The 24,793-nt window shown below is 39.2% G+C and overlaps 5 protein-coding genes across 6 annotated transcripts; 3 read left to right on the top strand and 2 right to left on the bottom strand.

The window, feature by feature from the left end:
- Window positions 1-3,451: 3,451 nt before the first annotated feature.
- On the bottom strand, window positions 3,452-3,871 carry LOC137943089 (transcription factor LAX PANICLE 1). Its single transcript, XM_068788783.1, has one exon. It carries the CDS (start codon window positions 3,869-3,871, stop codon window positions 3,452-3,454), a length of 420 nt encoding a protein of 139 aa, XP_068644884.1.
- Window positions 3,872-10,471: 6,600 nt separating this feature from the next.
- On the top strand, window positions 10,472-10,960 carry LOC137943088 (RING-H2 finger protein ATL66-like). Its single transcript, XM_068788782.1, has one exon. It carries the CDS (start codon window positions 10,472-10,474, stop codon window positions 10,958-10,960), a length of 489 nt encoding a protein of 162 aa, XP_068644883.1.
- Window positions 10,961-12,418: 1,458 nt separating this feature from the next.
- Window positions 12,419-15,568, top strand: LOC137943087 (receptor-like protein 7). Its single transcript, XM_068788781.1, is given in 3 exon segments — window positions 12,419-12,623; window positions 12,626-13,126; window positions 13,129-15,568. Coding segments are annotated over 3 exon segments (3,057 nt in total). The 3' UTR covers window positions 15,480-15,568.
- Window positions 15,569-16,898: 1,330 nt separating this feature from the next.
- LOC137936194 (receptor-like protein 7) lies at window positions 16,899-20,590 on the top strand. 2 transcript variants are annotated; one of them, XM_068780764.1, is made up of 2 exons: window positions 16,899-18,057; window positions 18,181-20,590. In XM_068780764.1, exons 1-2 carry the CDS (start codon window positions 17,097-17,099, stop codon window positions 20,478-20,480), a joined length of 3,261 nt encoding a protein of 1,086 aa, XP_068636865.1. In that variant the 5' UTR covers window positions 16,899-17,096; the 3' UTR covers window positions 20,481-20,590. The 2 variants fall into 2 exon arrangements, with proteins under 2 accessions (XP_068636865.1, XP_068636873.1); XM_068780772.1 differs by having other exon boundaries at window positions 17,178-17,303; window positions 17,414-20,590.
- A 338-nt stretch (window positions 20,591-20,928) lies between these two features.
- On the bottom strand, window positions 20,929-21,315 carry LOC137943086 (E3 ubiquitin-protein ligase ATL41-like). The gene has a single exon (XM_068788780.1). It carries the CDS (start codon window positions 21,313-21,315, stop codon window positions 20,929-20,931), a length of 387 nt encoding a protein of 128 aa, XP_068644881.1.
- Window positions 21,316-24,793: the final 3,478 nt, after the last annotated feature.

Below are 24,793 nucleotides of genomic sequence, written 5' to 3'. Positions count from 1 at the left end.
CTTGAATTTTACAGCTAGTCTCCACTTAATGCTTGATGAAAAAATTTGCTTTCATATTGCAACGATGGATCCAGGGATAATGTCAAAGTAGCGGCAAATAAGATTGTTTGTTCCTACTATTATTGCACAAATCCGGTAGGGCTTCAAGCTAACTTGAAGTTTGAGGCATTGAGTGGATGAAAGAATTGCATCAAAGTGTTTGCTTGGTGTAAGATTTGTTATAGCTTTAAAGGAATTTGATAGAATTGCAACAGGATTTCTACTTGTTGCAGCTTTTGTGAGTTTAGCAAAATCTGGGATTTAAAGTTCCTAAAGATTTCTCCAACTCTCTCCCTTCCAAAAGCAATTCTCTCTAAAAAAAGTACCCTTAACCCAATGGGAGGGGGAGGTGTTTCTCAAATTAAATTGAGGTGGAAGTGGTTCAATTGCCCCACTTTTTACTCTCCCTTATCTTATCATCTCCCTTTTACTAGTTACACATGCAAGGGAAGAAGAACATTTGGCAAAACCTTGCAGTTTTTCCATGAGAGTATGTCACCTCATCCCTTTAGGTATAACTTTCCTATAATGGTATGTATCCCCTATATGCTACCTCCTTTGCTTAGGTAGAACTCTATTTGCTTATATGGCACTTAGGCACCCTTCTTTTGTAATTTGCTTTTAGTAGTGGCCCCACTACAATCTACTTTATTTTAACTGTCGATTGATCCAAATGTTGACCAAAGCTCTGATTTTGTCAATTGACTGATTGTTTGAGAAAAACTCCATGCCTGAACCATCAATTTTTTTGACTTTGACCATTGGTCAATTGGCTATAAAGATCCTTCAATCTTGATCATTGATAAATGTCGACGATCTAGACCATTGGTTGGGGTTCCAATTTTGATGCTTAAAATTGTATGCATATTGTATCATAATAGGTTATATAAAACAAAATCAGGCTAATATTGTTATATAGTCATATCTAATCTCTTTTTTTATCCTATTTCTATAGGAACAATTTTTAAAAAATGAGATTTTGGTTACGAAAATGGGCAATGTTGCCATTGTAGCATAATTTTCTGTTATGAAGAAAGAGATGAAAAATAATTGCAATCCTCAAAATTCAAGTTTTATAATTTGTTGTTGCAATAGAAAAGTATGTCTTCCATTATTTTGAAAACTGTGTGCATTTCTTTATGATTTGTTGAATTACAAAGGAGGATGAAAATAAATTTTTTTGTGAAAACATTAGACTTTCTAACTTAATATTTATGCTTACATCCATGGGAGGAACAATTGACACTCAAGTAAATGATAGATGAGGCCCATATGCATTCAAAATATATGATCAAACTTACCACCACCTTGACTCATTATTGACAATTTAAGGAAAAAGGCCTAAGTTTGCTTAATATATAGATATATACAACACAAAATATGAGGTCATTAATGGAATTAATGCATTTCAGGATCATGCAAACATTGATGAAGAAATTGTACATGGGCTATTGAATATGTTCATAGTAACAACCAGGTAACAAAAACGTACAAAATGGTAAGAGGTCGGTTTTTTGAAAATGAAACAATTTTCTTGAAATTAGATTGATTGGATATAATATTCACACAACATCAAGGATTATTGCTCTGATAATTGGTGATGGATAAGAATCTTTTCTATGGTAGAGATATAGTAATTGAGAAATTTGGAACAAGTTTACAAGGATTAAATAAATTCGTCTAAGTTTTATGGCAATACTATATCCATTATTACTTCCTTATGGAGAAGATGAAGATATAACAAACATCCCTTACAATAATGGTCCAAGATAAATCCCACAAAAAAAAAAAATATATATTATCTTCATGAGAGAATATAATGTGTATTGACTACAACAATGACTACTTGAGGAACAAATATTATTTAAAGAAGGCAATTATTTCAAAAGTTTGTTATTAATGTTTGTGCATGTATAGAAGAGTTCATCTCAATTTGACACAACATAATTATACCAAAATTAGATCTTAACTTTACAAAGGGATTGAAGATGTAGCGTTGTTGTAGATACAACCCCAGGATCAATTGGAAGATGTTTGACTCTGCCATCATCATTTACCGGAGGTCTATTAAATGTGGTTCAAAATTATCAAGATGCTATTGCTATTTGTAGATGGATTGGGTTGTCTAACCTTTTTATAACCTTCACATCTAATTGAAATTAGTCATAAATAAATAAAACATTAGAAAAAAAATCTTAGACAAATAGTAGAAGATATATCGAGTATTGACTTAAGAGTTATCTGTTTCAAACTAAATAAGTTGATGGTTGATCTCAAGAAAAATATAATTTTGGAACAACCATTGCAAGTAATTCACAACTATTATTACTAAGTAAAAACAATTTAGGTTTTGTTAAATATATTATCTAACTATATTTTATATTTTAAATATCACAAAAATGGAATCATATGCAAATTTCTTACTTATTGTAGATAAGAACAACATGTTCTTTACTCTAAGTGACATAGATTATTTACATCAGTAAAAATTTCAGACAAATAAGTTATTCCAATAAAATAAATTACTAAGTGATATAGATTATTTACATCCGATTGAAAAAGAACGAGAAGAAGAGAGAAGGAATGAGATCTAGGGCAATGTTGCATTTCAGCTTAGAAACTAAAAAAAAAAAAGAAAATTAGAGTTGGAAGATATTAGGGTGACACTGATGTAATTAGTTTAAGTTTTTTATCCCTTATTTGCTCTTACTAGGGTGAAGAGTATACTTATAATATTAGTATTTCTGGAATTTATAAATAAAACTTACGGGGGAGAGTGTGAAATGAACTTAATTATGCCTCCTCTTTTCTCCAAATCGGTCACTTTTTCTTTTCTCCTCCTAAAACCTTTTGTCCATAACTCTTCTTCTTCTTCTTTTCATCCCTTAATTCTCTTCTATTGTGATTATATATCATAGAATCCTAAGTTTCAATGGTTTCTTTCCACGACTTCCGACCGATTAATTCATTTTCTCTTGGTTCTTGAAAGGAATTAAGTTCTTTTAAAATCCACTGGATTCTTGTTCTGCATTTTAAAAACCCAAATTCTAATCAACGCGTGAGGGAGAGAAATCATTATACAAACTATCCTTCTTCCAAGCCCAAGATGGGACATTATGTTGTCTTTTCCTAAAGTTACTAACGTTTCAAATGTTGAAGGCCCGTGGATTTTTCTTTATGGGGATGCATTCCCTTAGGAAGATTTTGCCTCTCCAGCTTTGACAAACAGGTCGTTTCTGCCTCTTACCATAATACAAGAGAACACTCGTTCCAGTCAAAGACAGATGATCAGTAAAATACACAAGGACAAATCCATATTGCTAATGGCTACCCATCATGCAAACTAGGTAATACGTACATCGATAGTCTACTACATGAAACAAGCAAAGAACGTGCTACATATATAACCCAGCTAGTATTCAGAAGGTAAAATGTAGGGGAAGAGGGGTTCTTCTGCATGGACATAAGAAGGTGGTAATGGCGGAAGGTCGACGGTGGAGCAAAGCGATTGCGGGGAAGAATGAGTCGAGAGGTAGGGAAAAGGAGGAGAAGAGTGGTAAGTCTGAGCAGGCATCATGGCTTCGTGAAGCCATATCTGGGTCTTGAGGAACTTCACGTACTGTATCGCCACTTCCAGCATGGACACAGTGTCCATCTTCGTTCCCCCGGGTACCAGTGACTGGAGGATCTTGAACCGATCACTGATCCGGTGCCTCCTCTGCCGAGCCGCAATGCTCTGTGGATCCGTCGAGAGCCTGACGCCGGGGGTCCGCTTTTTGCCCGGCCTGGCCTTGTCTTTTAAAGTGAGAGAAGAAGAGCCGTCGCTCGCCATTCAAATCAAGCTGTGAAGGAGGGTACTCTCAAGTTGGTAGGCGTGAGGGGAAGAGAAACAAGGGTGCTTATATATATATATAGCCAAGCAGTACAAGCAGAGGAAGAAGAAGATGATTGAGATCGCCATGTGAGTCAGTTGAATTGCCATTGGAGCCGTCACGATTCTGGTGTCTCGCGTTCCTAGTACGTCAAAGTAGGGTGAGGGAGTAGGCTTAGACGTTTAGTGAGAGGAGGTCAGTGCGACTGATTGACCCACCGCGACCCCGCCCGGCCGCGGGAGCTCTGACTGGAACTGGAAGCTGACTGATTTTCAAACTTACTAGGGTTGTCTCTTGTCGGCGAAACTTGAATCCCCTATCTTCTCAGATTAATCCAGTCCAGTACATTTGTCGACCTTGACTACACAGCGTGCGATTAAACTTGTAAGAGTTGCAGCCTGCAGCAGCTTCTTTTTTTATCTTCAGTTTCGTATTAGTTAATCTAATCCATCAGGAATGTGTATTTTTTCTGCTTTCGATCTCAGTTATCTGAAAACCTCAGGAGTGGGGAGAGAGATTACAGTTAATATTAATGGAGAAATTGAAAATAATATTTAAAACAAACCCTTCTAAATTCTGAAGTAGCCCTGATAGTCTGGCACGGAGTCTTAGAACCACGGATTGCCTAAAATCTTTTTAAGTTATTTTATAAGCTTCGATTCTGTCATGTTCACCGACCATATCTTTTCCCCTGTCATGGCGCATAAAATTTAAACAACCAGTAGGAGGCCTCGAACTGATCGTTCAATTTTCAACTCCAAAAGGTTCGCAACAGTTAGCTTCAAGAAATGTCCGCAAAATGAAGAGAGTCTTTCAAGAGAAAATTCCAGATAAATACGTGATGATAGTGCGTTTGTATATTCGAAGAGTCTTGTCTTATTCCTGTCATATTTATAGATAATTTTGACCTTTTCTCTGCCGGCTTGTCCGGGCTTGGCAGGAGGAGGAGAATCCCTCTTTTATAATCAAGTTAACTGGAATACTAGTTGCAGAGAGCATATCATGAGTTTTTCAATTTAAGAATGTATTACGAGTTACAGTACTGTACTACTTTCTCTGATTTCCGCTGTTTCAGTACCTGCTTGCAGCTCACTTAAACGCATCTTATCTCGTTCGTGAAGGATGTAAAATTATTGTAGATGTTCTCTACAGGGAGACAGAAGCTGACGAAACTCTTCTTGAGGAAGGGACTTCCGAAAATTCAAGAATTCCACTTCCGCAGACATTAATGGAGACCAAATGAACGCTCCGACCCGAAGAACAGGAAGAGAACTTCCATTTTGAAAATATTTAGTTGAACTTGTTGAACATAAAACAGTTCAGGAGGAGCCTCATGGTAATAATACTGATTTTGCAATGTCGGAACCATGAACGCGGCTACGTGAATGACATCAGAAAACAAAATGAAATGGGAGACGGGAAACCTAATCAGGGTTGTCTAATCTTCTCATCAAAACACTAGGGTCAAGGTCAAACTGACCGGCCTGATTCAACCCTAAGACAGAAACTAGGCTTCTGTTCATGCAATAGCTTTGCGAGGACGATGGAACTCTCCTATCATTGCCGTTCGATATAACGCAAAACGTCAGGACATGGCCGATCTTAGCACCGCCCAAAACGTTCAAATAAATAGACATGAGCGTCATCACGCATCAAAATTCAAACCCGAAATGACTCAACAGGTGCGCCCACATGATTAGCCATCAAATCAAGCTTTCCTTTTTATTTTATTTTTTCCTCAATCTTCTGTGAGAGCAGCGGGCCTGGAATTCTAATATTAAGATCATCTCTCCAACTATAGAAGATGAAGGAAACTCTTTTCTTTTCTCCCTTTCATCTTTTCGTTTCTACGAGCTCTTCATTGATTCGCAGAGGACATCCGAGCAGATAGAGATTTTCAATGAAACCCATTATGAGAGTATGGATAGCACTGCCGAGGATGCACTAGTAAAGAACTCGGACACTGGTTTTCCAATTTCCATACTTTGAAGAAGACCTCGATATTCTTTTTCCAGTGAATCACTCCTGCGAAATCTGTCGCTTTTCAATAGGCTCAGGTTAGAGATCTCGACCAAGCTCTTACCTCCGTACGTGAATATTTGCTTTTACGGCACTAGGTAATTCACTGTTTCAATGTTTTGATTGATTCGATGGTTTCATCTCAACGTCTCATCAAGCTTTTCCTGCTTGGAAAAAATCGCTCCTCTCTTTTCGTGTTTTCTTTACTTGGGAAAGAAAGAGAGACATTTCTTTGATATTGGAATCGGCGAGAGGCGACGCCAGGGCTAGCTAGCTAGGCACAACTCAAAACTTCTGAGATAACTAGTTTTTGTGAAAAGCTGGAGAGTGGAGTTGATTCACTTGTACAAATTGGTGGTACATAACGGACAACGTACAGAAACGTAGGTATTTGATTCTGAACCAGGATGTGGCAGGTGTAGAAGAACAGTTGACAGTCCCTGTCGGAGTTCAAATTTCGTCAAAGCAGGGATGTGCAGTGGACCCAGAGTTTCTTTGGTTTAGGTGAAGACATGAAAAAAAATAATGAACATACGAAGTTTGATAGATTGCATAGAAGAAGATGGAAGGAGCTAAAGGAGAAGGGTGGCGGACCTGGAGGTGGCGCTGCAGTTTGACTCACAGTCATAGAAGGACGGTAAAGGAAAGAAACGAATTTAGCTGCTTCACGTGTCCCTCCGGCTTTCAGGCAAGGGTTTGGTGGGAACTTATTGATACGGTTGGAATCCCGAATCCTCTTTATCTGAGCCGAAGGAAGAAAAAGAAAAGCAGAAAACCCATCAGTCATCCTGTCAAAAACACCAACTCCCTCTTTCTTCTGTATATTACTCAGGATTCAGGAATGACGAAGCTCGCCAACTTGATGACATCATCGCCGGACGTACGGTTAATTCTATCGTTTTTCGACGACATCGGCCGGTGATTCTGGCTTGTCAGCAGTGGGAGGATTCTGCCGGGTAAATAAACTATTTATTTTTAAATATGAAATTCTTTAGTTTATTTTATTAATTAAAAAATTAAATTACATTTTTCATTTAATACACTAACACTAAAAAATAATTCATTATAGAATCTAACGTTTTCACTATAAAGCTAACAACTCTCTAGATTGGGTATTTTCTGATTTTCTTATTTGATTCTAATAAAATTAATAGTTTATATTTATTTTTAAATTTTTTTATATTCTTTGAAAAAAAACACACCTTCCGGTCGAGTTTGAGAACTTAATTGAATTTTCATTTTTTTTCAATTCTTAGCCCATAATAGCCCACCTGCAGTTGGTCGAGGACCCACGTCCATATTAGGTGTACCGTTCGAGGACCCTCCTAATATTAAGTTCTTCATTATTCGCTCAAAAGCCCAAAATCCAAGGCCGTTCTCTTTCTATACGGTCCTATTGTGAAAGATTCAATGGACTTTCATTAATGGAGACGAGGGGGGACGAGGGGGGAAGGGGGGTCTGGAGCCCAGTTTGATTTGAATAATTTGAATTTGAGATCTAGCCTAAAATTATTATCGAACTCATGCCTAATAATTTTAATCGAGTTTGAGCCGAGTTCGAGCTTCAACATTTATTTAAATTTTTTTAAAACATACAAGTCTCGAGTTCGTGCTCTAATATATATTTAAAACTTTTTAAAAAATATATGTCAAATAAATTGTATATAAAATTATACATATATTTTACATAAAATTGGGAATAACCTCTACTTAAAATTGGGCATAAGGGTGGCATCGAAACCAACTAAGTCCAAACCTTGTTCAAGTCGAGCTTGATTTAAATAGCTTGAACTCGAGCTCGGCCGACCCCAACCTCGAACCAAAAATTGTAATTGAACTCGAGCCTAATAATTTTAACCGAGCTCTAGCTCTTGCTGAGTTCAAACTTAACCTACATTTAATACTCTATATAAAATATATGTCAAATGAATTATATATAAAATTATGCATACATTTAAAAAAAAAATGATAAGGGAGGTTCAGGATTGAATTTCAATAATGGATTAGAACACATCACTATTAATTTTTTTTACTCCAAATGGTGTCTTAATTATTTTGTAATTTTTGAATCTGGCCATAAATTTACTATGGGCTCCTTAGGGCCCCTAATTGAAATTTTATATTCTAGAAAAATCTAGAAATGTTTTTCCTATGATACATATTTCCAAAAAACCTTTAAATAAAATCTTATTAGTGATTTATTAGAAAATTACAATAAATATTTTAAAATTTTCTTAGGAATTTTAAATGAACCTCTTATTGCCTTTTTTAGGAAAATAAATAAAAATTAATAATATATCTAATATATTACTATACTTATCGATAAATTTTTAATCAAATAAAATATCAAACACAAAATTGCTAAGAAAATTGTCTCATGCTAAAGTATTACAACATCAATTGTCAAATACTTATTCAAAAATTTTCTATACAGTTTTATAACCCATCTTGGCAGGAAAATCTTACTTAGAAAATTATATGATTTTTTAATTAGAATTTTTAATTAAAAAAATATTTATAAAAAACATGGGACATTAATAGTCCTGAGAAACTTATTTCTACTAAAATGTATTTTCAATATCACTTTATGAGCTCACACGTGCGAATCGCACGAGTGAAAGTCGCACTTGCACAATCATCTTCGCCGGGGGGGGGGGATTATTTCACCCCCTGCTGGTTTTGATTTTTGCCCGAGACAAGGAACGACGCGGTGCCGGCGATCGTCTGGAATAATGGCTACGACGAAGGCGGCGACGACGACAAAAGTGACAGCAAAGGCATACGAGGGGGAAGAAATCAAGCGACGGCCACAGAATCGGCAGCGATGGAAAGGCAGAAGGTGGCCAACGGCAATAGAGACAGCCACAACAGCGGTCAGAGGGGCTCGGCGGTCACAAGGGGAGGAAGAATTTTTTTTCCCCTCGCTCTTGGCGCTCCAGTCCCGTCTCCCCCAAATCCCTTGAATCCGTATCGCTCGTTAAAATAACCAGCCGGCTCGCGAACTTTCGAGCCGAACCTTGATTTGGTCGACCTTGACTCATTAATTTAAACGAGTTAATCCCGGATCTCGAACTCAGCTCGAGATTACCGGTTCAGTTCGAAACCACCCCTAATGGAGACTGACCATGTTGACCACATAAGTAAAGATATATATATATATATATATATATATATATAGAGAGAGAGAGAGAGAGAGAGAGAGAGAGAGAGAGAGAGAGAGAGAGAGTTACCGTGGGACTCCATTAAGATTACCATAATTCAACCCACTTTAAATAAATAAATCCTCTTTTCAAATGTAACTAGGAGGATTTATCTAATGATTTAACGTTTTAAAAGGCCCTATTTCTCAATCTTAAAAATATTAAGTCACTTTTAAAATTTTTGAAGGTTTATATAGAACATCAATCATACATTTTACATATCAAAACAAGGATTTGAATTTGAGTTCTTAAAATTTACACCAACCGTATCAAATTTAGTCTCAAATAGACATGGGGTGAGTAGGGAGACTCGTATATTATAAAGGTAGGGGTGGTATCCAGTCGAGCCAATTTTGAACCTAAATATGTTTGAGTGTGGCTTGATTTTAATAATTCAAACTCAAACTTGAACTCGAACCCAAAAATTTTAACACCTAAACTCAATTTAAAACCAAAAATTAAAAAAAATTTATACATGACTGATTTTTTGGCTTATCCTGTAATGTGTCCACACCACTTTCCCATCATCAAAGTTGGAACATGAATAGAACTTTTATACTTAAAAACCTACAAAACTTAACTTCATTGATGTTAATTGTGACCAAAGGGAGCTGCAAAAGTTAAAATCACCAAATCATCCAGTTGTCTCAAATGAAAACTTCCAATTTGGCCAAGTGGAAATAAAGCAGAAGATGGTAGACATGATTAGACCCACTAACTGCAAAACCCAACTCACTAATCACACTAAATGCTTGCTTATAAAGCTTTTTTTTAACACCCATTATCTGAATCTTCTGGATTTTTGAAGCATCATGCATTCACATGCATGCCCACATCTCCCACTGAGAAGACAGAAAGCTAGAATGACAGAGATGGGGGGGGAGGGAATATCCCATATCTATATTCTCTTCTCAAGAATTTGAGGATGCTGGGCCCAACCAATGGTGCAATCAAATGGGGCCCACACTCAAGTGTGACCAATTAAATATTATTTATGCATAATCATCTAATTAAAACTCTACAAACAATAAGAATGTCCTCTAAGTCAACTGTTTAGGTGGTCACTCGTGTGTAAAAAAGTGCACGTGCTAACCGATTATCGACTTTTCAACTTTTGGACTTGGTAGAAGAAGTCGACGAGAGCTGCGGTAGAAACGATCAATAGAAGCAGAGGAGGAGGAGGAGGCTCTTTAAAGATCCGAGCAAATTGAATTCATGACTCTCCTTGGAACTACTTTAGCTGAACCTCCTGCTGAGCATGGCCCATCGCCATGACATTTCACCTCTCCTCTTCCCCAGAAGCTTCGTCTCCTTCACTACTTTCTCCCCATGTCATCGTCCATGGCTTCCCAGGACCCCCAGCCCTTCCACTGGCACTACGGCGAGCTCGACGATAAGAACTTCCAAATCCACGGCAAGCGTCTTCTCCTCATCCTCATCCTCTTCGCCGTCCTTCTCTTCCTCACCCTTCTCTGTCTCTACGCCCGCTGGGTCTGCCGCTACCGACGCCTGTTATCCCGCGGTCCCCTCGCCCACGACCACCAGCTGCCGACCAACATCCCTCCGCCCCTCCAACGGACTGGACTCGATCCCGTCGTCATCGGTAGCATACCCGTGCAGCTCCACGTCGCTTCCCCGGCCGACGACGTCCAGTGCTCAATCTGTCTGAGCAATTTCGTGGAGGGGGAGAAGGTCAAAGTCTTGCCCCGGTGCCACCACACTTTCCACCCGGAGTGCGTCGACAAGTGGTTGCGCACCCATTCCAGTTGTCCCCTCTGCAGAGCCGCCCTGGGAGATTCGGATCCGGATCGGATCAATGCCGTTGAGTAGAAGATGGAAAGAGAGAAACGCAAAACACTAAAAAGGGGACGCACCGTTTCGGTCGCGAAACTGAGATGGTGAGAGGAGTAGGAAGGAGATAAAATCTGTAACCATAAACGATTTTGGTTTTTGCTTCACCGATTTTTATCTTCTTGTAGTGGAGAGACGTCACGAATGGAGCCAGACGAGTGAATGCAGCCGGATAAGCGAAGAGGGGTTTTGTTTAGACTTGCAGCTGTCCTCTCTTGTCACTGTCCTTGGATGGTTTTTTCTTTACACTCTCTCTCTCATAGAGCCCAAAAGATTCCTCGATAATTTGGTTATTTGTGAAATGGCGTGTAGCTTTGGAGGAATGGGACTTTGGAATGTAACGTAATTTTTGGTGTCTGGTTCACGCTGATGTTTCCTCAAACGGAGGCTGTAAGATTTCTATTTCTACGTCGTATTCGATCTATCTCCTCTCCTCTCAAACGTTCAATCTTCTCCGCGACGACTCTCAGAAGCAGTTGTCTTCACGTCTTCCTCAAATTGGGCAAGTAGCGCCTAATGGCGACTCAGGCGCCGTACTCCGGACTCCGGATTAAGAAAGCGCCCCTCAATAGGGCCCACGTGAGATTTGATGAGGTAAATAAGCCTAGTTTACACTGTTAGATATTGATATGTTGACTTGGAAATAAAATATATGGAGATATTAGAGAATTTGACATCAATTGACAAATTCTGACCACTTCCACTCAAAATCTCTGCCATCGACTCCTCTTCCATTTCTCCTCTACTCGACTGACGTTCGACCCCATGGCTCATCGTCGTCGTCCCTCCTCTGCTCTATGCCATTTGCCGTCGTCGCCGTTCATTCGGTCGTGTTTTTTTTTGTTTTTTTGAGATCGAATCCGAAAGACGAAGTCAGAGACCTGCGAGAAGTTGAAAGAAAAAAACAAGAGGAACAGACTATGAAAAAAATTTGTACTGGCCAAGCTTTGGTGCGCCTTGAGGACTCCTACTAAACCTCTTGGATAATACAATTCCTTTGTATTTGCATATGTTTCACGTCGAAGGGTTAAAATTAGGCGCCGGTCGCCTGCGGAGTTGACGAGGGCGTCACACGATCACGCAACGTAACTTCTTGTAGGTTCAGTTTCTTTCAAAAATTAAAAATCAAGAAATCAACCACAACCCTGGGCCCTAGGTAGCTTTCAAAGTGAAGAGACACATGATATCAGGGAGAGAAATATCCCGTAATTACTCTCTCTCTCTCTCTCTCTCCCTCTCTCCCCTCTCAATCCGGTCGTCGATTCTCCGACATCTTCATGTTTCAGTTCGACGTCGGAATAGTCTCTTAAATTGGGTTAAAAGCTATTCCCAAAATTATTATCCACTTAAAATCCTTATTCCCGCTAATAATAAGTACAAGATCTTTATAATCATACGTGGGACTATTTATTTTTACAGGCACCCTGAACGCATGCCATGGCTTCTTTCGTTCTCTCCTTCGTTTTCCTCCTGTACCTCTTCCCCCCGGTCTCGCCGGCGTGCGTCGCAGGCCAGGCCTCCGCCTTGCTGCTCCTCAAGCAGTCCTTCTTTCCTGCTACCCAACTGCTTTCGTGGAATTCAAGCAACGATGATTGCTGCTACGATTGGAAAGGCGTCACCTGTGATCCCAATCGGGGACTTGTAACCGGCTTGACCTCTCTCGTCTCAATCTTGCGCTCTCTGCTAATGCAAGTTGGGCGCCTCTTTTGAATCTCACGGGGTTGGAGTCATTGAACCTTGCTTTCAACAGGTTCAATTCTTCAATACCAGCTGATCTCCACCAGCTACCACAGCTCAAACGGCTCAATTTGTCCAATGCCGGGTTTTTCGGTCAGATCCCGATACAAGTCGCGCGAATTAGACATCTTGTCTCTCTTGATCTCTCTGTGTTCTTAACTCTTTCTAATGTTTACCCCACGCTCGAGGACCCGGACTTCAAAGCCTTCGTTAAGGGACTTTCGAATCTTGAAGTGCTCTATCTCGACGGGGTGAATATCTCGTCTTACCAGAGAGAATGGTGCGACATCGTCGCCTCTGCTACTCCGAAACTGCGGGTTTTGAGCCTCTCCAACTGTTCCATCACTGGCCCGTTGCGCCCATCACTCTTGAATCTTACCATGTTGAGTATATACTCTGCCTTGATACCAATAATTTGACATCGCCTGTTCCTTCTTTCTTATCGAATTTCTCTTCTTTAACTTTACTTCGTCTGAGATCCTGTGGTTTGACAGAGGAATTTCCGGCAAACATTTTACGGCTGCGGGGCCTCAGAATACTTGATTTAGCTAATAATCCCAATTTGAGAGTCCACTTACCAGAATTTTCCGAGGAGAGTTCTCTCGAAGAATTGGTACTCAGGGATACGAAATTTTCAGGGGAACTGCCATCTTCTATTGGTAAGCTTGCTTTCTTGACCAAGTTAGAGCTTACTGGATTGAATTTCTTCGGACAGTTACCATTCTCTCTCGGAAACCTTACAAGTCTCGTTCATTTGGATCTTTCCGCTAACAATTTCACAGGGAGGATTCCTCCTCTGTCAAATTTGAAGCGGCTGGTAAAGTTAGACCTTTCATCAAACAGTTTAAGTGGTCCCATTCCTGATATTGGAAATGAGCTTTTGAATCTTACAGAGTTCAGTTTACACAATAACTCCATTAACGGGTCTATCCCCTTGTCGCTCTTTGCGCTTCCGTCGCTGCAAACTTTGCAGCTTGGCCAAAACCGGATCTCGGGTGGGATTGGAAACATCGCCAATGCTAGTTTGTCCCAGCTTACGACAGTGGATTTGAGTAATAATGATTTGCAGGGGCCAGTTCCGAATTCCTTGTTTGAACTTTCGAGGCTTAAGGTACTCAAACTTTCTTCGAACAATTTCAGTGGCGAAGTAAGGTTGTCCTGGTTTCTGAATCTCAAGAATCTTTCAACCCTGGAACTCTCAGATAATAGATTCTCAGTAAGTGGCGCAGATAATCTCTCCAGCAGTTTTCCACAGTTGAGAACATTGAAGTTGGGATCTTGTAAGCTGAACAGATTACCTGAGTTCTTGATACATCAAAAACAGTTGAATGAGCTGGATCTTTCCAACAATGAAATCAAGGGGGAGATACCGGAATGGATATGGCAGATTCCCTTGAGCCGTTTGAATCTTTCGACAAACTCGCTGACGAGTTTAGAAAAATCTCCTTCCCATATTACATCGCATTTTCTTACCGTTCTTGACCTTCACTCAAACAGCCTTCAAGGGCCAATGCCACTTCCTCCAAACTCCTCCATACTTGTTGATTACTCGGACAATAGATTTAGTTCTGTAATCCCTGATGAAATCGGTTCTTATATTCCAGAAGCCATCTTCTTTTCGCTTTCTCGCAACAACCTGCATGGTAAAATCCCACAGTCAATCTGCAATGCTCGTATCTTAAAAGTGCTCGATTTGTCGGGAAACAACTTCACCGGGTCAATTCCAGCATGCTTGGGCAACAACGACTCTGCTCCGCTAATTGTCTTGAATCTTCGGGGAAATTCCATTTCCGGGGTGATTCCGAACAACTTTTCTGAAGGATGTCGACTAAGGACACTCGACGTAAATGGGAATCGGTTACAAGGGCAGATCCCTCAGTCATTGAAAAACTGCACAGATCTGGAAGTACTTAATCTTGGAAATAATGTGCTTGAAGACGGCTTTCCTTGTTGGTTGGGGAATTTGACTGACTTGCGGGTTCTTGTTTTGCGGAACAACAGATTCTCTGGTTCGATTGAGCTCCGTGGAGAAGGCTTCAAAATGTTACAAATAGTGGATCTGTCCTCTAACAATTTCAATGGTAAGTTGCCTCGTGAAAGCTTCGAACGGTGGAAAGCAATGGTTCCCAACGGCAACGACAATGAATCGAGCCGCGCCCATCATGTGATTCAATCAAGGGTGCTCAGCCTAACCCCAATTTATTATCGGGACACTGTGAATGTTACCAGCAAAGGGTTAGAAATGGAACTGGTGAAGATCTTAACCATCTTCACATCCTTGGATCTATCAAAAAACAATTTCACAGGTCCAATTCCAGACGTTATAGGGAAACTCAAGTTGCTGTATGTGCTGAACCTGTCTCGCAATGCATTGACAGGCCCCATACCAGCGTCACTTGCAAATCTTGATCAGCTTGAGTCTCTGGATCTCTCCTTTAACCATCTGACTGGTATGATCCCTGGAATATTGGCACGGCTCAGTTTCCTTTCGTTCTTGAATCTTTCATACAATCGTTTGGAGGGAGAAATACCTGAAGGTGGCCAATTCAACACATTCTCACCGTCTTCGTTTGAACAAAACTTGGGTTTATGCGGACCACCACTGCCAGAGAAATGCCCGGACAACAGGAAACCGGAAAAGCACTCTGCGAAGAATAGTGATTGGCAGATAATTGTAGTTGTTGAAGTTGGATTTGGTTTCGGAGGGGGAATAGGTATGACGATTGGTCTATTCATGTTGTGGAGGAAACGGAGGCGATAGTTTAACCAACAGGCGGTTACTGTGTATTTCCCAGTTTTTCCAGCAGGGTACCTGAATATTATGAGTTCAGAGTGGTCTAGGGTTTAGGGTGACTGAGTCAAAATGCCATTATTTTAAGCAGACCTCTACTTCATAGAAGTTGTCTTCTTCATATGATCTTATTTTATGTATTTGCTGTAATTAATAAAGATTAAGCTCTCTAATGACTTCTACCAATTTTTTTGTACAAAGTCTTACGATTCAATTATTTCGGATTTGTCCCTTACTAGTGGAGCCCAGGACGACCTTCGCAGTCAGACAGTAGCCCTAGGTCATCGGACCAAGTCCATTTTTTTGGCCCTTCGGGAGGGACACACCCATTTGCATATGGTTTATCAACTAACATTAGTCAAGCCGCTACTTATGACTCTTCAACATTTCACAAGGAACAAATAATTCTTATAATAAAACAATATTAATAATTCAAATTTTAATTAAGTCAAGTCAACCATTACTAAGGTGGAACATTTGGTTTAGTTGTGCTTCTTTTATAATATCCAATCTGATTTGGTACATTACTTAGAAATACATTTTTTTTAAACTTAATTAAGTGAATAATTTGAATGATATATGAATTTTAAAAATAATATATATATTTAGAATAATATTATTATCGTTATTATTTGACTATGTGACATATAGGAGTGGCATCAAGCCGAACCAAGCTTGAACCTACATATATTCGAGATTGGCTTGATCTGAATACTTTGTACTCGAGCTCCGATCTATATTTAAAATTACAAAAATAAGTAAAAAAAATATTGTGATGACTTTTTTTATCATTGAACTTAAAATGGAGCATACTAATGTATAATAACTAGCATAGTAGATCTAAAAGAAAGAACAAATACCTCCATCGAAATTATTTATTTCATTGGCAAATAACACCATTAGATATTGAAGGACCCTACAGGGCCGAGTAATTGATCGTCTTTGAGGTAAATAAGGACAAATATCAACCAACTAAAGAGAGAATTGACGAGAGCAATTAGAGTAAAAGGTATTTTTATAAAAAAAAATTATACTAACGAATCGGTTCCCAAAGCTTAGAAAATCTCGAGTTTGGTCGGGTCTCTTAATTAATTTCTAATAAATATGGATCTCTATTACTTAATTTCTTCTAGACTTGGATAATACAACTCCATGTATTTGCATATGCCTTCATAGTTGACGTGGGCTAACTTCTTGTAGGTTCAGTTTCCTCCAAAAAATAAAAATCTAGAAATCAACAACAACCCTGGGCCCTAGGTAGCTTTCAAAATGAAGAGACATCAGAGCTTCGGCTAACTTAGTCCTAACCGTGGATCCCGCGTTAATGTAAACATCTACCAATCGGACTCTTCTAAATGCCAAAAAAGTCTACGGGCGTATTCTCTTTAATAAACCGCTTTGAGATTTGACGACAGATTATTCTTCTCCTCCGCTTCACACACTCTCTCTCCCATCTCCTTTCGGTCGTCGACTTCTTTGGCTCTGCCGAACCCACCCTTTTAGGTCGGCCACACGCGTCTATTCTCCGACTTCTTCATGTTTCAGTTCGCCATCGGAATAGTCTCATGGGCAGCCTGAACGCATGCCATGACCTCTTTCTTTTTCTCCTTCTTCTTCCTCCTCCTATGCCTCTTCCCCCCGGTCTCGCCGGCGTGCGTCGCAGGCCAGGCCTCCGCCTTGCTGCTCCTCAAGCAGTCCTTCATTCCTGCTACCCAACTGCTTTCGTGGAATTCAAGCAACGATGATTGCTGCAACAATTGGAAAGGGGTCACCTGTGATCCCAATCGAGGACTTGTAACCGGCCTTGACCTCTCTCGTCTCAATCTTGCGTTCTCTGCTAATGTAAGTTGGGCGCCTCTTTTGAATCTCACGGGGTTGGAGTCATTGAACCTTGCTTTCAACAGGTTCAATTCTTCAATACCAGCTGATCTCCACCAGCTACCACAGCTCAAACGGCTCAATTTGTCCAATGCCGGGTTTTTCGGTCAGATCCCGATACAAGTCGCGCGAATTAGACATCTTGTCTCTCTTGATCTCTCTGTGTTCTCTACTCTTTCTAATGTTTACCCCACGCTCGAGGACCCGGACTTCAAAGCCTTCGTTAAGGGACTTTCGAATCTTGAAGTGCTCTATCTCGACGGGGTGAATATCTCGTCTTACCAGAGAGAATGGTGCGACATCGTCGCCTCTGCTATTCCGAAACTGCGGGTTTTGAGCCTCTCCAGCTGTTCCATCACTGGCCCGTTGCGCCCATCACTCTTGAATCTTACCATGTTGAGTATACTCTGCCTTGATACCAATAATTTGACATCGCCTGTTCCTTCTTTCTTATCGAATTTCTCTTCTTTAACTTTACTTCGTCTGAGATCCTGTGGTTTGACAGAGGAATTTCCGGCAAACATTTTACGGATGCGGGGCCTCAGAATACTTGATTTAACTAATAATCCGAACTTGATAATCCACTTGCCAGAATTTTCCGAGGAGAGTTCTCTCGAAGAATTGGTACTCAGGGGTACGAAATTTTCAGGGGAACTGCCATCTTCTATTGGTAAGCTTGCTTTCTTGACCAAGTTAGAGCTTACTGGATTGAATTTCTTCGGACAGTTACCATTCTCTCTCGGAAACCTTACAAGTCTCGTTCATTTGGATCTTTCCGTTAACAATTTCACAGGGAGGATTCCTCCTCTGTCAAATTTGAAGCGGCTGGTTAAGTTAGACCTTTCATCAAACAGTTTAAGTGGTCCCATTCCTCCTCTGGCAAATTTGAAGCGCCTGGTTGAGTTAGACCTTTCATCAAACAATTTAAGTGGTGCCATTCCTGATATTGGAAATGAGCTTTTGAATCTTACGGAGTTCAGTTTACACAGTAACTCCATTAACGGGTCTATCCCCTTGTCGCTCTTTACGCTTCCGTCGCTGCAAACTTTGCTGCTTGGCCAAAACCGGATCTCCGGTGGGATTGGAAACATCGCCAATGCTAGTTTGTCCCAGCTTACGACAGTGGATTTGAGTAATAATGATTTGCAGGGGCCAGTTCCGAATTCCTTGTTTGAACTTTCGAGGCTTAAGGTACTCAAACTTTCTTCAAACAATTTCAGTGGCGAAGTAAGGTTGTCCTGGTTTCTGAATCTCAAGAATCTTTCAACCCTGGAACTCTCAGATAATAGATTCTCAGTAAGTGTCGCAGATAATCTCTCCAGCAGTTTTCCACGTTTGAGAACATTGAAGTTGGGATCTTGTAAGCTGAACAGATTGCCTGAGTTCTTGATACATCAAAAGCAGTTGAATGAGCTGGATCTTTCCAACAATGAAATCAAGGGGGAGATACCGGAATGGATATGGCAGATGCCCTTGAATCGTTTGAATCTTTCGACAAACTCGCTGACGAGTTTAGAAAAATCTCCGTCCCATACTACATCGCATTTTCTTACCGTTCTTGACCTTCACTCAAACAGGCTTCAGGGGCCAGTGCCACTTCCTCCAAACTCCTCCATACTTGTTGATTACTCGGACAATAGATTTAGTTCTGTAATCCCTGATGAAATCGGTTCTTATATTCCAGACGTCATCTTCTTTTCGCTTTCTCGCAACAACCTGCATGGTAAAATCCCACAGTCAATCTGCAATGCTCGTTACTTAAAAGTGCTCGATTTGTCGGGAAACAACTTAACCGGGTCAATTCCAGCATGCTTGGGCAACAACGACTCTGCTCCGCTAATTGTCTTGAATCTTCGGGGAAATTCCATTTCCGGGGTGATTCCGAACAACTTTTCTGAAGGATGTCGACTAAAGACACTCGACGTAAATGGGAATCAGTTACAAGGGCAGATCCCTCAGTCATTGAAAAACTGCACAGATCTGGAAGTACTTAATCTTGGAAATAATGTGCTTGAAGGTGGCTTTCCTTGTTGGTTGGGGAATTTGACTGACTTGCGGGTTCTTGTTTTGCGGAACAACAGATTCTCTGGTTCGATTGAGCTCCGTGGAGAAGGCTTCAAAATGTTACAAATAGTGGATCTGTCCTCTAACAATTTCAATGGTAAGTTGCCTCGTGAAAGCTTCGAACGGTGGAAAGCAATGGTTCCCAACGGCAACGACAATGAATCGAGCCGCGCCCATCATGTGATTCAATCAAGGGTGCTCAGGCTAACCCCAATTTATTATCGGGACACTGTGAATGTTAGCAGCAAAGGGTTAGAAATGGAACTGGTGAAGATCTTAACCATCTTTACATCCTTGGATCTATCAAAAAACAATTTCACAGGTCCAATTCCAGACGTTGTAGGGACACTCAAGTTGCTGTATGTGCTGAACCTGTCTCGCAATGCATTGACAGGCCCCATACCAGCGTCACTTGCAAATCTTGATCAGCTTGAGTCTCTGGATCTCTCCTTTAACCATTTGACTGGTATGATCCCTGGAAAATTGGCACAGCTCAGTTTCCTTTCGTTCTTGAATCTTTCATACAATCGTTTGGAGGGAGGAATACCTCAAGGTGGCCAATTCAACACATTCTCACCGTCTTCGTTTGAACAAAACTTGGGTTTATGCGGACCACCACTGCCAGAGAAATGCCATACTCCTCCCTCGCTGGACAATGGGAAACCGGAAAAGCAATCTGCGCAGGATATCAATTGGCAAATAATTGTAGTTGGAGTTGGTTTCGGAGGGGGAATAGGTATGACGATTGGTGCATTCATGTTCTGGAGGAAAGGGAGGCGATGGTTTAACCAAAAGGCGGATACGGTGTATTTCACAGTGTTTCCAGCAGTGGTCTTTTCATTGTTGTGTTGCCATGACAGGAAAATCGAAGCACAGGAAAATTCCGGTCGACATCTTGATTCATCATCAGACGAAGAAGAAAGCAGTGGACGACTGTTTTGTGTATTTTGCACCCAACTTGGTGAAAGTGGGACAAGAATCATCCACAAGAACTGCTCTTGTACATCCTCGCCCCCATTTTCCTCGTAGCAGCTATTACTCGTAATTCTTTTATATGGAAATTTGTCTGAGCAGATCAACAGCAGCAAGTGAAGAAGGAGGACTACTCTTTTGGAAATTGTTTTCTTCTCTTCTGTGTATGCTGTTGTGTAGACAGTACATAGTTTTGTGGTATTTATTGCTGAGAAATTTCCGTCGGTGATGGGAAATGCTTCAGAGTACATACATCCATTGTATAAATTTGCTCTAGGATTCGGATGAATCGCCATATTAAATTCAAAACCGTACAAATACTCAATAGTCGTGTGTCTGCTACTGTTGCTACAGTGAATAAACAAAAGGAAATTCTGTAAGACTGATGAATGATGATACATCTGCAGGTACTGCAACTACAAAACTGCCGAGTTGAACAAAAGTAAAGAATGAAGAAATTTTCAACCAAACCGAACATAAGAAGATCATAGAACAGACCCATCTTCTACACTTCCTGCCATACGGCAGCGCGGCACATCGGGCACGACGCATCCTTCAACAGCCACTCATCGATGCACGCCGCATGGTACCAATGCTGGCAAAGGGGAAGCTTCCGAGCCTTATCGTTTTCCTTCATCTCGATCAAACATATCGAACACTCCGCTTCCTTCCACAGCTCCTCGTCCTTCGGGTTGTAGAGAAAGAAAGGGAGAGAAGCGATCATAGAATGATCCAAAGCTCGACGGTGATCTTCTGTCGAGTCGTCGCCGTTTGCCGGAAGCTCTTCGAGACCGGCCTCGAGAGCGTCCGCTTTCCTCAACAACATGAATTCGATTATGCGGCATATCGCTGCCAGGATAATTAGAAGGATGGGCATGAAAAGAGACGTCATGACGAGCAAAGCTTAATTGGAGTGGTAATGGTTGATTTTCATACACAGAGGGGCTGTCTTAGGAGAGAGAGGATGAGAGGAGTTGCTTTTATAGATCAGCAAACCCAAGTTCCTACGACGCTCGACTTTCCGATTTTGGAGAGGTTGCAGTCTCCCATACAGATTATGAGACGCTTGACACGTCACGAGTTACCATATTTGACAACATCATATTGTTTCCCAAATTCCTGTTTATGTATGAGCCTTATGCCACGAAGGCCTTCTCATGAATGGAAACCTTTCCTTTAAGCCAAATATAGCTTATTTGATGAATAAAGCTCCCGATTTATATTAGGGAAAAATATATTTATAAGATGTTTAAAATTAAATATTTATTAAAAATTAATTAAAAATATTTTTAAGTATTTATAAAAAATTTAAAAAATATTTTTTAAGTTGAAAAAAATTTAAATATTTTCAAAATATATAATAAAATAAATGTTTATTTTCTAAAAATATATTTTTTAAAAAATTATTTTTATGATTTAAATTTTTTTTTAAAAACAAATGATTATTTTTAAATGGTTTAAAATATAAGGTTGTAAAACGGGAACTGATAAATAAGATTTTTAAACTTTAAAATAATTTTAAAATATTTTTTATATTAAAATATTTTAAATCTATAATAAATGGTGTTAAATAGGTAAGAATAAAAATTTTAATTAACCTGTTTAACAACCTTATATTTAAAAATATTTAAAAATAAAATTTATTTAAATCATTAAAATATTTTAAATCTATAATAAAAGGTGTTAAATAGGTAAGAATAAACATTTTAATTTATTAATATACGAATCTTATGTTTTGTTATTATAAAAAAAAGGTAGAATATTTTTTACCAACAAATTAGAATTTTAAAACTAATTTATTTTTTTACTAAATATTGTATTAAATTAAATAATATCTTAAAGTAAAATAATTACATTAATGTTTTAAATAAATAAATTATTAATTATATTAAAAATAATTTGAAATAATTAATAATTAAATTTTATAATTTTTATTAACCTGTCAAAGTTGGGTATTTGTGCAAGTAAGTTAAAAAAATTGGTTATTTGTATTATTATATTAAAAAATTAGGTAATATTATATATTCTATTTTCCAAGTGTTTCAGCCGATATAAATCGTCGTAAAAAAAGGGAATTTCCCTTAAATACCCATTTAAAATAAAATATTTTCAAAAATACCGACTTCATCAAAATATTTATAAAACTACCCAACTTTGACCGATCAAATGCTTATGTGTGCAATCAAAAGTGACACGTAAGCTTTGACTGCTTATGTGTTGCCACATCATCAATTCAGTAAACATAGATCGACACATCGTCTGTCACGTCATTATTTTACCACGTCATTTGCCACGTAAGCTGACATGTCATTAAATAAAAAATTAAATAATTTTTTTTCTTTTAAAAAAAAAAATCAGATACATTTTTTATTACCTAATATCTACAATATTGGATATTTATCTTTGGGAAAAGTAATAAATTTTATGTCTCAAGCCTAAAAATTATTTTAGAGTTTAAAAATATAATTTATTTGTATAATTTTTATCACATTATTTACAAAATAATAAATTATTAAAAATATATATTAGTTAATTAAAAATCTTACAACACCTTTTATTATCAATTAAAAATATTTATTAACTGAAAAAATATGAAAATTTTACTTAAGTTTAAAAAATAAATGTACCGGTACACTTTTTATTACCTTATATTTAAAATAATAAGCTATAAAAAATCTTACTCTTACCATTTTAACACCTTTTTTATTATCGATTTAAAAAATATTTTAATAAAAAAATTTGAAAATTTTAGTTTTGAGTTTAAAAATCAAATTTATCAATACATTTTTTTTCAAATTTATTATTACCTTATATTTAAAATAATTAAAAATAAAATAAATATATAATTAATTAAAAAATCTTACTCTTACTAATTTAATATATTTTATTATCGATTTAAAATATTTTTTAATTTTTTAATTGAGAGGGGGGTGTCGAGGGCGAGGTCTGAGACCGAGCGGTGGCAGCAGGCACTGCGAGAGGGGAGAGGAGGGGGGGGAGAGGAGAGGAGAGGAGAGGAGGCCGAGGTTGAGCGACGGCAGCGAGAGGAGAGAGGCCGAGGCCGAGCGGCAGTGAGAGGGCGAGAGGAGAGGGGGAAAGAGGAGAGAAGAGGAGGCCGAGGCCGAGCGGTGGCGAGAGGGGGCGAGAGGAGAGGAGGCCGAGGCCGAGCGGTGGCAAGAGGGCGAGAGGAGAGGAGAAAGATGAGAGGGGACACATAAGGCATTTAAAATAACTTATTTTGAAAAATAATGCGGTAGAATATGGTGAGGATTATTTAATTTTTTATTTAATGACGTGTCAGATGACGTGGTAAAATAATGACGTGGTAAAATAATGACGTGGTAGACGACGTGTAGATCTATATTTACTGTACTGATGACGTGGTGACACATAAGCAGTTCCAGGCATTTGATTGCACACATATGCATTTGACCGGTCAAAGTTTGGTAGTTTTAGAAATATTTTGATGACGTCAGTATTTTAGAAAATATTTTATTTTAAATGGGTATTTAAGGGAAATTCCATCAAATTGAAAGCCTTCCACTATTATCAGTTTAAGTGAAAACTACATCAAATAATCGCCTCTGGAAACACAAGAAAACAATTTCAGTTCGGATGCTCTTGTTGAATCATCTCGTTCTCGTAAGTTCTACCTCTGATCTTATATTTGTCTTTTAAAACATCTCTCTGCATTAATAAAAAGCTGGAACCAATATCCAAGAAGATGAATTAACCAAGGAACAGAAGCCCCGTGTCCCTGGATCGCAGAAGATGAAAGAAGAAGACGCTTCAAGCCAGCAGTAGACCTCTCTCACAGGACATGAGTCCGGCAAACTGGACAGGAAGGCTTGCAATGGAGCCACTCTTCAATACAGCGATCGTGAAAATAATGTCTGCACCTGGGAAGATGACGACACTTCTGGTACTCTTCTCCCGCTTCCAAGCACACAAGACACACCCAGTCGTCACCCCAGTTCTGCAACCGGCGAACCTCCACAACCCGCAAAGAAGCCACCTCTGAACGACTCACGTTGAACCCTATACCCTCGGTCAACCTCGACGAACGCCTCCAGAACCAATACAGACAGGGAAACAACACTAAGATGATTAATAAAAAAATGATAACCCCCAGGAATACAGGCATAAACCCCACGACCAGTTTACTCTTCCATGAGTTGGATCTCAAGAACGCTCCAAAACCCATCTCTTATGCTTTCTTTCTGCTTTCCTCTAACCCAGGAGTATATATCTTCACCAACAATTTGCGTGGGATTAATCAACTTCTAAACGCTTCGACCAAACTGGGGCTGAAGACTAACAGCAAGTTGATTAGCAGGATGAACAGAGACGCCCTGAATTGGGTATTTTTG

Source organism: Aristolochia californica, unplaced genomic scaffold (genome assembly GCF_029961685.1).
Source record: "Aristolochia californica isolate CCGP_79_NKW_82.1479 unplaced genomic scaffold, dmAriCali1.0.hap1 SCAF_10, whole genome shotgun sequence".
Classification (NCBI taxonomy): Eukaryota; Viridiplantae; Streptophyta; class Magnoliopsida; order Piperales; family Aristolochiaceae; genus Aristolochia; species Aristolochia californica.
The sequence above is the reverse complement of the archived record's forward strand: the minus strand, read 5'-3'. Positions and strand labels throughout refer to the sequence as shown.